The 13,098-nt window shown below is 46.7% G+C and overlaps 1 protein-coding gene across 1 annotated transcript in view; it reads right to left on the bottom strand.

Moving 5' to 3' along the window:
- Nucleotides 1-243: 243 nt before the first annotated feature.
- tgo (Aryl hydrocarbon receptor nuclear translocator homolog tgo) overlaps nt 244-13,098 on the bottom strand; it is a 54,375-nt gene continuing 41,520 nt past the window's right edge. The window contains exon 9 of the mRNA XM_075684348.1: nt 244-2,843. Coding sequence (XP_075540463.1) covers nt 2,674-2,843 — 170 coding nt within the window. The 3' untranslated portion in view covers nt 244-2,673. The remainder of the gene's footprint in view (nt 2,844-13,098) is intronic.

Raw genomic sequence — 13,098 nt, 5'->3', positions numbered from 1 at the left:
CATGGAAGACTGTTCGAGTGGCACCTTTGTGACAGACGAGTCTACCTGTGCAGAGGCGCTTGCTGTGAAAGTGGTTGTGGACAGCAAGCTCCACAAGGCTTTGGTCATGCACAGGGCTCAACACTGCACTCCAATGCTTCCCCAGGCACTCAGTTGAGTTTTTAAAACATCTTTGTTGTGAAAATAGAAAAAGAAAAGAACCTTCATGGATTCTTATTCACTCCTTGACATTAGATTGAAATGTACAAGTTCTGGTAATGCTTTATTAGTGGATGCAGTGCTTGGGTGGCAGTGTTACATAAAAGAATAAGTGAGAAGGAATGGTAGGCAACTCTGTAGTTGGCCTTCTCCATTTTGGTAGTCCTGGCACTCACAGAAGCAAAGTATTAGCTACATTTCTTGTCTATATAGCAGCAGAGGCAGCAAGATGTCACTTTCTTCTTGGGCAGCCTATAGTTACTGTATATGCTCCAAAAAGGATCAGAGATGTACAAAGCTTTGCTCTGTTGCATTTCACACCTGCAGGAGTTAGGCTCAGGCCAAGACAGCACCAAGCATGCCTCGTCAAGCACCACCTCATTACAAACTTCGACAACAAACAAATGTACCACAGTTACTCCTGTAAGGCCCACACCTCCACATTGTAGTGCAAAAATGCAAGGAAAAAGTTTTGCTAAGTGTCCTGCACGTACTGGCATGCTGGTTAATTCCTGCAAGCCACTTACAAGATCGCACTAGTCCGAAAAGTTGGTCGCAGACTGCAAATGTGTAGTTGGTCGCCAGTGGTTGCATTTATTTGCATAGCATTCTGAGTGCAGTTTCGGGCTTGTGAGTAGCCATAAGCCTGCCTCGTGTAAAGCCGACACCCGGTAAAATTTTCAAAAAAGTAAGTGCAGGCTGTATATGAGTAAGTACAGTATCTTATTGTACTCGTTGAACTGTAGCGATAATGCAGAATCCTTCACCACACAAAGCTTTGCTAAACCATCTGTCAAAGCACATGCCTGTCAGCAATACTGCAAATTAAAAAAGGAAGCCACTTATCATTGCGAGTTTGCACAAAGCAAAAGACTACCAATAATGGGAGAAATTGTCTGAGCAGTTATAGACTGTGGTGAAGTGGCGGCCTATATTAGCATTGTAAACCTGTGTTTAAAGGAGTGTTTACACAAGGGAGAACTCAAACCTCGCCTGCAAGGGGAGCACATCGCATGATGATGTCATGCTTTCAATGGGCAACACAGCCCCATGAAGGCCCTCTCTGTGGAGGTAGAGACTTTCTTGTTTTTTCGAAAGCCACCAACAGTTCCTCATGGGCTGGGTAAGGATATGCTCAATCTTTGGAGATGCAGTTACTCTGTGACAACATAGACCTTGCTGGTTGTGAGGGCACAAAGAGAAGGCTTGCCAGAAATGCTACGGGTGATCCCCTGCCTTGATGCTCTGGAAAAGTCCCAAAGTGAATATTTATTTAGTGGCAGCTTCTCCATAGTGCCTAGTTGCTTCAAGAACCACGACTGCACTTGGCAAAAGCAAGTGCGAGCCACACATGAACACGAAACATGCATCTCTGCTTACCATTGGGAGTGTATACAGTAGTAAAGCCAAGACAGGCACAACTTGCTTTTCTTCCCTTGTTTCCTTTCCCCATATCTTTAACGTATAAATGAAATGTGTCCATTGCGTGAGCAACAGCAAAAAAAGGTAATGCCTTAACAACCAAGATAGTACACAGCTACCCTTGAAAGAAATGTTTTACTGCAGGGCGAGAAGGGTACATGGCATGGTGTGATTAGATTTCGAAGACACCTTTATCTCAACCTAGATTTATGAAAAGCACACAGAAGGAAGGCTTTACAGAGGAAGGTAAACAAAATTAGGTACAATGTCACGAACTACATAGCACATTTAGAGCATCTTGGAGCCTTGTACATGAAAAGAAAGCTTATGGGGCCATTGACCCTTTGATGGGCCATAATCAAGATGCCATGATAGCTTCGTCGTAAGAACTACCACCTAAGCTGTCTTACTACCAATCCCAAAACTGCAGCATGCCACCTACAACAAAACATACAAAGCAGACGAGCTCCAATTTTCTGTGACCAACAATTGCTTTCCAGCTTATAATGTTAAAACTTGCAGAAGTTGAAGGAATGTGCGCAAGAAGTACTTTGAAATGAACTGCATGTCCTGTAAAAATATGAGGAATGTACAATGCATACATCTATTGCAAGCTCATGAAACTTGCCCTTCAAGAAAAAAAAGAAATGAGAAATCTGAGTCAAACTAACATGTTTCTTCCAGCTTATACTCTATAATCAAGTAGGCACCAATGATTTAATCTTCACCTTCATTATGTTGAAAAATGGTTGCTTCGGCTTCATGAAATATAAAGCCAGCTTTCATCGTTTAGGGTGATGTTTCCTACCAGCTCAGTGATGCGGTGGCAGGTGCGCCACAAAAGGGTGAAAGCAGGATGGCAGAGAGCGGTCTTGGGTGCAGTACAGTGCAGTGTATTTCTGTGACCTGGGTTTTCTTTTTTTTCTTTTTTTTTTCTTCACGCGGGTCAAGTACATTGCTGGTCCACGATGAGGCATGCTACCAAAACCCTTGCACCACGGCGCTGTTGCTGCAGTTACAAAAGAGGGCCCCCCAACCACGATGTGTGCGCAGTCACTCAGGAAATGAGTTGAACATGGAGAGCTCTTCAAACGATGCCGTGCCCGATTGGTCCAGCATCTGGAGCATGTCGGAGAGCTCTTGTTGCTGTGCAGGGGGCGGCGGTGGGGCTCCTCCTGCTCCGGGTGGGGGGGCTTCACCCGGTTGCCACTGGCCCCAGAGACCTGCACGAAATCAGACAATTCTCTTCATCCAGAGGCACACATACATACAACAGCCCTACCTGCTCGGGGAAAAAAGAAGTGGTGTGGTTGCTATGACTCAAGCCTTCGTCCTCCTGGTGCCGTGTAAAGAGAACGTGACTTTAACCCTTTAGCCGTTTTGTTCTATGAAGAAATTTCTTACCCAGAATACTTTCTTTTTATTGCCGACTGTGAATATCTTTGTTATAAACAGCAGGTTTTTGCGGTAGAAGAATGTAACTGACTCATAGAATGAATAAAAGTAGGTTATTGAAGTTTGTTGTACACCATAGTATACTGTATTTACTTGAATCTAGTGCGCACTTTGTTTCCCGTTAGAATCAAGTATGACCCTAAACCTGCGTTACCATATCGCCATTCACATTTCAAGGTGGCCGCCTCACATTCGCTTCGAGGCTAGCTAGATACCCATGTATTACCAAATAGTCTATTTCACTTTAGCCTAGCTGCCGTAGCTTTATCCATGTGCTTTAGTACATGTGCTTAGGTTAGTGCACCGTCTGTCTTCCCAGTCTTCCTGTTTTCTGCATTTGCTCTATCAGCACGGAAGTGCCGACTGCAAAGACATGACGAATTCATCATGATGATGCAATTAAAAGGAAAGTGATCACTTATGCGGAGACGGACAGAAATCGGGCCGCTTCATGGGAGTTCAGAGTTCCCGAAACTTGCGTGCGGGACTGGCGCAAACAGGAGAAGCTTTCTACTCCGGCGGCTGCTAGGTATGGTGCGGCCGCGCGGCCCCCATCTTGAAAGCGATCTGCAATGGAGACGCATCTAGGTGCACTGCGCTGTGTTCTCGTTGCTTAGTGCGCATTGACGCGAGAGTCTGCACAAAGGTCAATTCGCTTGCTCCAGCTACCGCACATCCCCACTCCAGCATGCTGATAAAGAGTTTCCACGGTCATTGCATGAGACGTGTTCATGGTTGCTTGTGCACGCGTGACACCATGCTTGTTAATTGTGATATACTGCTATCCTTACTTTTCGTATAGCTGTCTACTAATTTGCTTTTGTAATCGATGCTTCTACGCCTTTCGGGCGAAACTGCGACTTTTTTGATCACAGCTTTAGTGTATTGGGAGTAAATCTTTGTTTTTCCAAATGAGAGAGATGTATCTCGTAGGAAAGAATGAGGTGCATGGTACTGTAAAGGACTTTATTTTAGGTTGCGGCAAATGGGTGCAAGTTAAAATCGAGGGCGTTTCCCCCCCCCCCTTTTTTTTTAGTCGCGGCCACGGCGTAAGACATTTAGGAGGTGAAACTCCTGTCAGCGCGAGCGAGCGCGGGCGACCAGATAAAGTCACAATTGTTGTATGTGCCGACGGGGCCGTATACAGTGGCGGCGCCATGCGGTGCGTCATAGAAGCCGCAGCGGAAAAAAAAAAAAAAATGCAGCGCCCGGGCAGGCGGCTCCAGCGTGCTCTCAACGGCGGTAATTTCTTTCCAGGCCGCCAGCACGATAATGGCTCCGCAGGCTTGTGACCTTTTCTGGTCACCGCAAACAGCGGAGTTTCCACTCCTAAATGTTTCTTGTTCCGTGGTCGCGGGAAACGGGTGCACATTACAATCGAGGGAGTGTTAGACTTGAATAAACAAGGTAAATGCACCAACTAAATAGTAGTAATCAACAAAAATTATGGAAGGAATATATAAAAAGATGGTCTTGTCTTTGTCACATTAGCTGTGCATGCTAAAGGTGCATTATTTGACTAAGGGAGCTCTGGCAGTGTGTGGTACAGCTCAAAACAAGGAATTATGCAGTCGCGTGTCATTTCGTTTCATCGACTGTTATGACTGGGCTGGAATTCAACCTCTCAAATGTGGGAAACGTTCCAACTTGCTCTCCCGTGTCAAGGTAATTGCCCTCATCACCAAGAATGTGTCACACCTATGGCCCTTGCCCTATCCTGTGTTGACACGGGTAGCCAGCAGGCTACAAAGGGGAGGAGGCTGTCGTCTTCACAACTTGATGACGGAACACAAGACTGTGCTGAACACGCTGGCACTGACAACTTCATGGGAGCAACCCCAAGCAGACTTTGACTACCACAAGAACATGAGAATTGAATGACCCTTTCAGTGGGGTCCTTTACACCGATTGTAACAGCTGTACGCAAGGGTTTAAGGCCGTCCTGGCACCTGTGTTTAGCAGAACTGCTCAAGACTACGATAGAGCCATGACCACGTGCCGCTGAAGTGAATACTTTATTTTTTGTCATCACAATGCACGCCCTCATCGCCATCTCCCGATTCTTGGGTTGAAGACCCACATCTCACCCATTCGAGATCTTATCACTGTCAATAAAACCAGGAAAGAACAGTGGAGGCTTCAACAAACTGCTGTTCACATCAATTTTAGTCCACAATGCTCACTTTCCTCTTTGTCTTCTTTGTCAGAGGAGCTGCTGACCTATGTCACCATCACATTTGTCTTCGATTGCTGAGATTCACAGCAATCTAGCAACACTAACACATGATGAGATGAAATCACATTATTGTGATGGCTCCCTCAGAGTAACAGAAGCCAGTCTTGAAGGCTATACTTTTATGTACAACATGCGTGGGAAGCAATTGCAGAAGCTGGAAGTAAGTTACGATTGTAATGTGTGGTTTCATTTTCATGTGTATCTCAGCAATCAACCTGAAATAGCTCCTGCACACATTTTCTGGTTTGTACTGACGAGTGAAAGAATTGCATGCACAATGCGCTGTCAGGAAAATCCAGGAACTACTGGTCACTGGAAGGTTCCTGCTCAAATGCTCGCACAGCTGTGAGCAGCAGGCACCACCTCGACACGACATGTACGTCGTTATGTTCCAAAGCACACAACAAAGAGCTGGCGCTGCACTTTTGGATGTCACCTGAGTGGTCACTGTTGGTGGGAGGGGCTTATAGGCAGCGATTTCAAATTGAAATTTCAGGTTGTGCCTAAAGGCAGCCCCCCCTCCCCTTCCTTTTTTGTGCATATGTGTGTGAGTTCCACCATATTGGCCACTCTACTTTCAGATTCAATGTGTAAGGGTACCGGGCGAACGCCAGGTGGCATAGAGTCACAGGCACGAGACACTAGGTAACAGTGTAAAGTAGCAGGCACAGGAGAACATGGGAAGCATGTGTGTGCAGTCGGCATGCGGGGAGCGCGTGACAACAAACTGAGTGAGTGAAGTAATCGGCGGAGCAAGCCACGTGCGGCGCGGCGAGATGAAACGCAGACTGCACGTGTGTGTGTGCGCCGAGGATTTCCCGAAATAAAGAACGTACTTGTCATAGTTGGATGACCTTGTTATGACCCCTCTAAATCATCGTTGCCAGACTTCTGTCACCCATATCATTTGAGGTTTCTTTTCAGTTGCCTCTACCTTTACAGTTTAAACTTTGTTATGGCTAAAAGCTTACTGCATCATTGTTGGCACGGACGTGCATGGCCTTTAAGTCATACTTTCGCTTTATTTCTGCAAATCCTGACCATAGGAGGACACGCGCATTAGAAGCATCAGCGGCGGCTACCTCATCCATATTTTTTCACCTCAGCACATTTTTAAAATTTTCACCGTGAACACCATGCACAGACACAAAATGTTTAAATATATACACAGGACAAAGTTTATTATATTATTAAAGAGGAGGTAGCCAACTAACAAATATTTCTAGTATGGATAACCTATGCCTAGAGAATTAATATGTTCCTGTAAGTTCACCTCGCTTCAAATTGCCTTGCATGCTTTTTTGACCCTGAAAAAAAAAAGACACCTGAAAACTTCAATGACTCCTTCGACAGAGTTTTATCAATGGTGTGTGAAATGCATGTGAATAATATGTGTCTCAGTATTGCTTCTCTTTCAGCAGGCAATGCTAACAACTCACGAAAAAAAAACCTCTTCTAATAATTTACAGCATTTATTTGGGATAGAAACCGCCACTTGCAAGCAGATGTCAGAAATAGTCAAATCTCGGTAATTCGAACTCGAAGGGGCCCGAAAATTTGTTGGAGTTAAAAGAAGTTCGAGTTAAAAGGAGGACTTGTTCTTGAAGTACTCCTGCACCATAACACGATGCACAAATGGTGCGAGGACCACGAAACTGCCTGTGAAAGCCAACACTCGCTTCCTGATAACGGCAGAAAACGAAACTTCAGGGAGCGGGCTAAGCTGGTGCTGGGCTGGTGCTGAGGTCCGTGCACGCACAGAGACCATCAAAAGTGAGGGAGCTACGAGGGAGTTTGGAGGCAGGGCAAGGGGAGCGCAGTTGCGATGAGGGGAAGGAGGAATGCAGATTTGCTTTCCCACCAGCTTATGGATGGTGCTAATTACCTCTGCCACCTAAGCCTCAGTGCCACCTGACTGCTACGGCAGAGTTGCTGAGGCCGAACTAGGCCTCCACCGCTGCTTCCCTCTGTGCGATCGCGTGCTTCTTCCTTCATCTGCTGGCAGATCGGTGCTGTGTTTATGTTCTTCATCCTGCGTTTTCCAATGTCTTATGAAGATGACGAAGTCGTTGCCACTGATAATAATCATGTTGGTGTGCTCCCTTCTGTTGCGGTGTCGCTGCATGCAAACAATAAGGAGAATGAGGTACTTCCTGGTGCCTCACAACGTTGAGTGCCTCGCGCATGACGGAATATGGCGCACTTCTACGCTGCTCCATCTCTTTAAGGTGGGCACGATTGTCGTCGGCTTCCCTCGCATGCTTTCACTCGCACATACAGCGTACGGCGTGCGGCGATAGTGTTATCGCCCTTGGACTTGATACGGAACCTCTCACGCGGCGTTGAGGGGTCTCACCTTAGCTTTTCCTCTATAGCAAGGTCAGAGCAATGCTGGTTGGGGGCGCCGCCGCAGATTTGGTGCTGCTGAAAGCATTGTCGGAGCGCAGTACATTAGAATAAACTGTCGCAAATGCTTGTGCATTCAAATTACCGGGTGTTTTCGCCCATTGGAATACACATAACTTTGACGGGACTACAGCGTAAGTTTGAATAAACTGGAAGTTCGAATTAAGCATGCTCGAATTAATGAGATTCGACTGTATATATAATTCACTCAGTGACCAAAATGAGACCAAGCAGGATTCACTCAAAATCAGAATGAATAGCAGTCATGTGCAGCAGTGCTTATACTCTGACTCACAGTAGAAAAAAAAAAGCTGCAGTTATGCTAGAAAAGCGAAGCAGTATTATTGATCGCAAAGTATAAGACAATTCTTCCAAGTGAACATGAAGGTTCACTTTGAAGGTCACACGAAGTTTCTTCAAGTGCAACTGTTATGAGAGGTAATATGTACATATATGCACGTCCAACTTCTCAGTTCAAATTAAAGGAAACTTTACATGTGACACCGGTCTACCTTCTTCAATGCACTACTTGTAATGAATAGTGTATCAGTCAGACAGAGCCATTTTTCAGGATACAATTTAGTAACCACAGGTCACACACAAAATCTCTTTTGAACCTTTTCCATTTCGAAACATGTCAACCTCCCGGTCTCTCTCAATGACCTAAATGCGACAATATTGGAATGAAGCTTTCGCTCGCACCACAACCAGGAAATTCGCGAGTCCTACTTTATAAGTTTATTACCGCCGCCTTGGGTATTTATATACCTGCCAACCTGAAGATTTGGAAATTCGTAAAACTATCGTGGCGGTGGGGGGCAACATTTTTTTTTTTTTTTACGGGATTTACCTTTTGTGACAAGCTTACTCACATTTTCACAACTGCAAGTGCAATCCATGTCTTGGAGAGAAGAGTGAAAAGTCCACTGGGGCACAATTTATTTCTGCAATGATTTTGCTATTGCCGACTTTGCCTGCTTCAGAAAATTCTCCGTGTAGGTTTGCTCAAAGCAAGTACCACTCTGGTACCCCTTGACCATCAGCAGACTTTTGAATGTTTTCTTGCACAGAGATGAGCGAAACTCCGAGTTTTGTTCGCAGTGCTGAATGTTCTCTCACATTCAGCATTGCTGTGGGGAATAGAGAGAATACCCAGCATAACCAACCAAATAATCATAATAACTATAACCAAATTCTGTGGAACCTGAGCAATCTGTCGACACTTAGTGCTTCCTAATTGCAACCACTGCACGTCACACCATGGCTCATTCAATATGTCGGCTGGAACCTGATATGCTTGCAAGTTGGCAAACTCGACTTCAAGTGCGTCGATTGCTTCTTCTTTTGAGTCGCCACTCTGCTGGAGTAGGATAGCAGGGAACGCTATAATAAAATGACATCCGCTGTTGAGTGAAGCAGTTTCCTGAGCTTGTACTTGAGCAACTTCAGCCATCTTGAGATTGACGTCTTCTAGCGGGAATTTGTGGTGAATGTTATTTCATGCTGCCGTTAAGTGCAGACATACAGCAGAGAACTGCTCTCTCTCAGTGCCTCAACAACAGAGTAGTGTTAGGTATGGTCGGAAGCCAAGGGCGATACGTCATCCCCCTACGCTCTACTTGGTCGGAGCCCATGGGCGACAGGTCATTCACCCTACCTTCTACTAGGCCAGAGCCCACGGGCGACAGGTCATTCACCCGACCTTCTCCCGGATTCGTTGAAAAGAGGATCGACTTCTCCTTTCCGTGCTCAGTAATGCAGGAGGAGGGGCCCTCTCTCTGTGCCTGTCACGTGTCATCGACGGAAGCAAGATCCCGCCCACACTTGTAGTGAGCCTATTTAAGGGGCTCCGAAATGTACTTCAGACTTTATACTTCATACTTCATGCTTTTCTCATTTTCTTTCAACTAGCTTTGAATAAACCGTGCAAGTTTCGCACTAGCAAATCGTCTCGCCCCTGCTTGGTCGCCATGATCTACCGGATGCCTGCAGCCTGCCGACAACGCCACGCTACCCAATAAGTAATGTCGGTCGAGCTTCGTTAGGCAGGCGCTGCTACTTCTCGGCAGCAGTACGGTACGCTACCCTGGAGTACGCAAGAAGCAGGTTGCTAACGGTGGGATCGCCCCTGAAACTCAACAGTAGGTTGTGCTGCCAATGACTGTCTTCATCACCTTTCTGGTTCTCCGCAGCACCATAGTCAACTTCCAGCAATTAATGACATGCCTTGACAACACCTGGGTGCACAAGTATAATCAGGAGATCCTCGAAAACGCGGTTCAAGAGGCCCCTCAGTACATGAATCTGAGGAGCCTGTGCCTGAAGAAGGCAGTTTGCCTTCTCAAAACGCGGTACAGTTGAATCCCGCCACAACGAATACCTCCACAACGAAATTTCCGCGACAACGAATAATTTTTTATTCCCCGCGAGTATCCTATAAGAATTAATGGCCTAAATTTCTCTGCACAATGAACCATTTTTGCAGAGCGTTTCCGCTTCAACGAAATTTTCGCGTTCAAAATCGAAACCGAAACTAGTTTTATTGGCGAGAAGTCCAAGTCAAATCCAAAGCCACATTAAGCATGAAATCACGTGATTGCAGTTCCGCCATTTTGGCTTTGTGTCGTGGTCGCGTTGTTCACTCGCTGCCTTTCTCTTCGACAACGACGAGTTTTCATCCGCAGGACACGATGGCAACGCAAGTGAAAAAACGCAAAACTCTTTCCCTTGAGCAAAAAGCTCAAATAATCGCCCAAGCAGAAAGCGGAAGGAAGAAAGCGGCAATTGCTGAAGACTTCGGAATTCCTGCAAGTTCGCTGTCAACGATTCTAGGCAATAAGGACAGCGTGAGAATGGCACTTGCTTCAGGCACATCCTCGAAGCACAAAAAGGTGACGCGGCCCCTCCATGAAGAGTTGGACAAAGCAGTGCATGCGTGGTTTGTGGAAGCACGAGCCAGCAACGTCCCCCTGTCCGGAAGCATCGTCCAGCAGAAAGCCTTGAACTATGCATGCCTACTTGGCATTGATGATTTTAAAGCCAGCATTGGCTGGCTAAACCGTTTCAAGGCCCGCCATAACATCGTTGGAAAAGTGTTGTGCGGCGAGTCAATGTCAGCAGACGTGGACGGAGCAGCTGCTTGGAAGGCGAGTAACATGGCCGGAATTTTAAGCAACTTCGCGCCTGCAGACATTTACAATGCCGACGAGACCGGGCTATTCTACGAGATGTTGCCGGCTAGGACGCTCGACTTCAAGGGGCAGCGCTGTCACGGCGGCAAACACAGCAAAAAACGCATCACAGTGCTGCTTTGCACAAACATGGATGGCTCGGACAAGCGTCCGCCGTTAGTCATAGGCAAAAGTGCCAAGCCGCGCTGTTTTAAGGGAACTCGTAGCCTACCTGTGCAGTACAAGGCGAACAACAAGTCATGGATGACCCGCGCTATTTTCACCGAGTGGATGATGGCATTCGACCGCGACATGAAGCGGCAGGGCCGTAAAGTTTGCTTGCTTTTGGACAATTGTTCAGCGCATCACTCCGACGAAGTCAAGCTCACTAACACGGAGCTGAGGTTTTTCCCTCCCAATTGCACGTCTGTCTTACAGCCTCTCGATCAGGGCGTGATTCTTAGCCTGAAGCGCGCTTACCGCGGGAGGTTAATTCAGCGGCTGCTTTTTAACACTGAAACCGGCCGAGACACGAAGGTGGACTTGTACGTGGCACTGCAGATTATGTCTGCTGCCTGGAGCACACTGGGGCGCTCAGTAATTGTGAACTGTTTCAGGCACGCCGGATTTGCCGAAGGTCGACCCGTACACTCTGCTGGCCTAACACCAGGCGTTACAGACGACGACGAAGAGGCGTCACCGGCTCCGGGGATCGCGGCCGCCTGGAAAACGCTGGGAGAAATAGGAACCGTGCCGCCTAATCTCGAGCTCGACGAATACATCGGCGCTGACGCTTGTGTTGTTGTTCACGAAGATGTGAGTGATGAGCAGATCATAAAAGCTGCCCGGAATGATAAGGACTCTTCCGATGAAGAAGACGACGACGTACAGGAAGCGCCGGCTGCGGCAACCGCCGTACAGGTGATGGACGCTTTTGATGTCATCAGGAATTTCGTTGCTGTCCGAGACGACGATGTTGCAATGGGTTTGCTGACCGAGTGCGAAAATCGCGTGACGGCGTTGCTCGCCGTGAAGCGTAAGCAAACCAAGCTTACAGATTTTTGGCATTAAACGCCTTTGCTGCTGCTTGGGCAATTCTTTCTGCGTTTCACGTCAAATTTTTGCGATAACGAAGTTCCGCGAGAACGAATTTTTTTTCGTGCACCGTGAATTTCGTTATAGCGGGATTCAACTGTATAACATTTTGGAGAAAAAGACAGCATGCCCCGTTTAGCTCCAATGACAAAAAAATAAAATGGGCGCTCCTCACGGGTCACGTGGCTTGCTTCCCCAGAATCCTTGGTATGAAGTTTCAGTGTTTTTTTGCTTGAGGTCCAGAATGAGCTCCTTTCCTCTTTAGCGAGAGTTCATTGCCGTCGGTGCTTTTTTTCCGGAGGCCTGCAGCAGTCTTTTGAAGATGTGTAGCAGACTTTGGGATCAGTGAAGGGTTCTTTTAGGGTCAGTGCAGGGTTCTTGAGGGTTTGTGAGGTCGGAATTTGGTATGACTCCAAAAACAAGCTCAGCTAGTTGAATTGCTTTGTTTCCGAAATAAACAACTGAGTAGTGGTTTCCACTGGTTGAGATGCCTCTTGAACCACTTTCCCAACGACAGCCAACGTGTCGACAAATGCTTCAACATCTTTCTGACCTCGGCGTCATGTATTTTTTGGAACACTTTAAGTCGATCTTTCCATTTCGAGCTTTTATCTAGGTAAAAAAAAAATGTCAACCAAAACCTCATCAACCTTTACAGGAAGACATGAAGCTCCTTTTTGGGTGGCCAAGTTGATGAGATGGCACAGGCTACCAACCTCTATGAAACCTGGTATAAACACCGTTTTTCTTGCTGATCATGACATTGGCATTGTCCGAATACATAGCCAACAGGTTTCCAACAGGCAAATTCCGAAACTTCCGTCCACAACCAGATTTTCAATCTTGTGACCCGTCACTTCCCCTTGGATTATCCAGAGGCAAAGAAGGCGGTTTTCGACTCTATTCGTTTCTTTAACGAATGTCGCAACAACAGGGTAAAGCTGCGTATCCCTATTGTCACTGCCATCCACAGCAATCGAAAATATTTGCTGTTTTACGGCACCCAGCAAAGGAGTCTCCGCACTGGCGGCCATTTCCCAAACAACTGACATCATCTTTGTTTGTCCACAGGCGCAGTGTTTCACCTCTTCGCACTTGGGGAACATCTTCCAGAAA

The sequence above is a fragment of the Dermacentor variabilis genome, chromosome 3, assembly GCF_050947875.1.
Source record: "Dermacentor variabilis isolate Ectoservices chromosome 3, ASM5094787v1, whole genome shotgun sequence".
Classification (NCBI taxonomy): Eukaryota; Metazoa; Arthropoda; class Arachnida; order Ixodida; family Ixodidae; genus Dermacentor; species Dermacentor variabilis.
The sequence above is the reverse complement of the archived record's forward strand: the minus strand, read 5'-3'. Positions and strand labels throughout refer to the sequence as shown.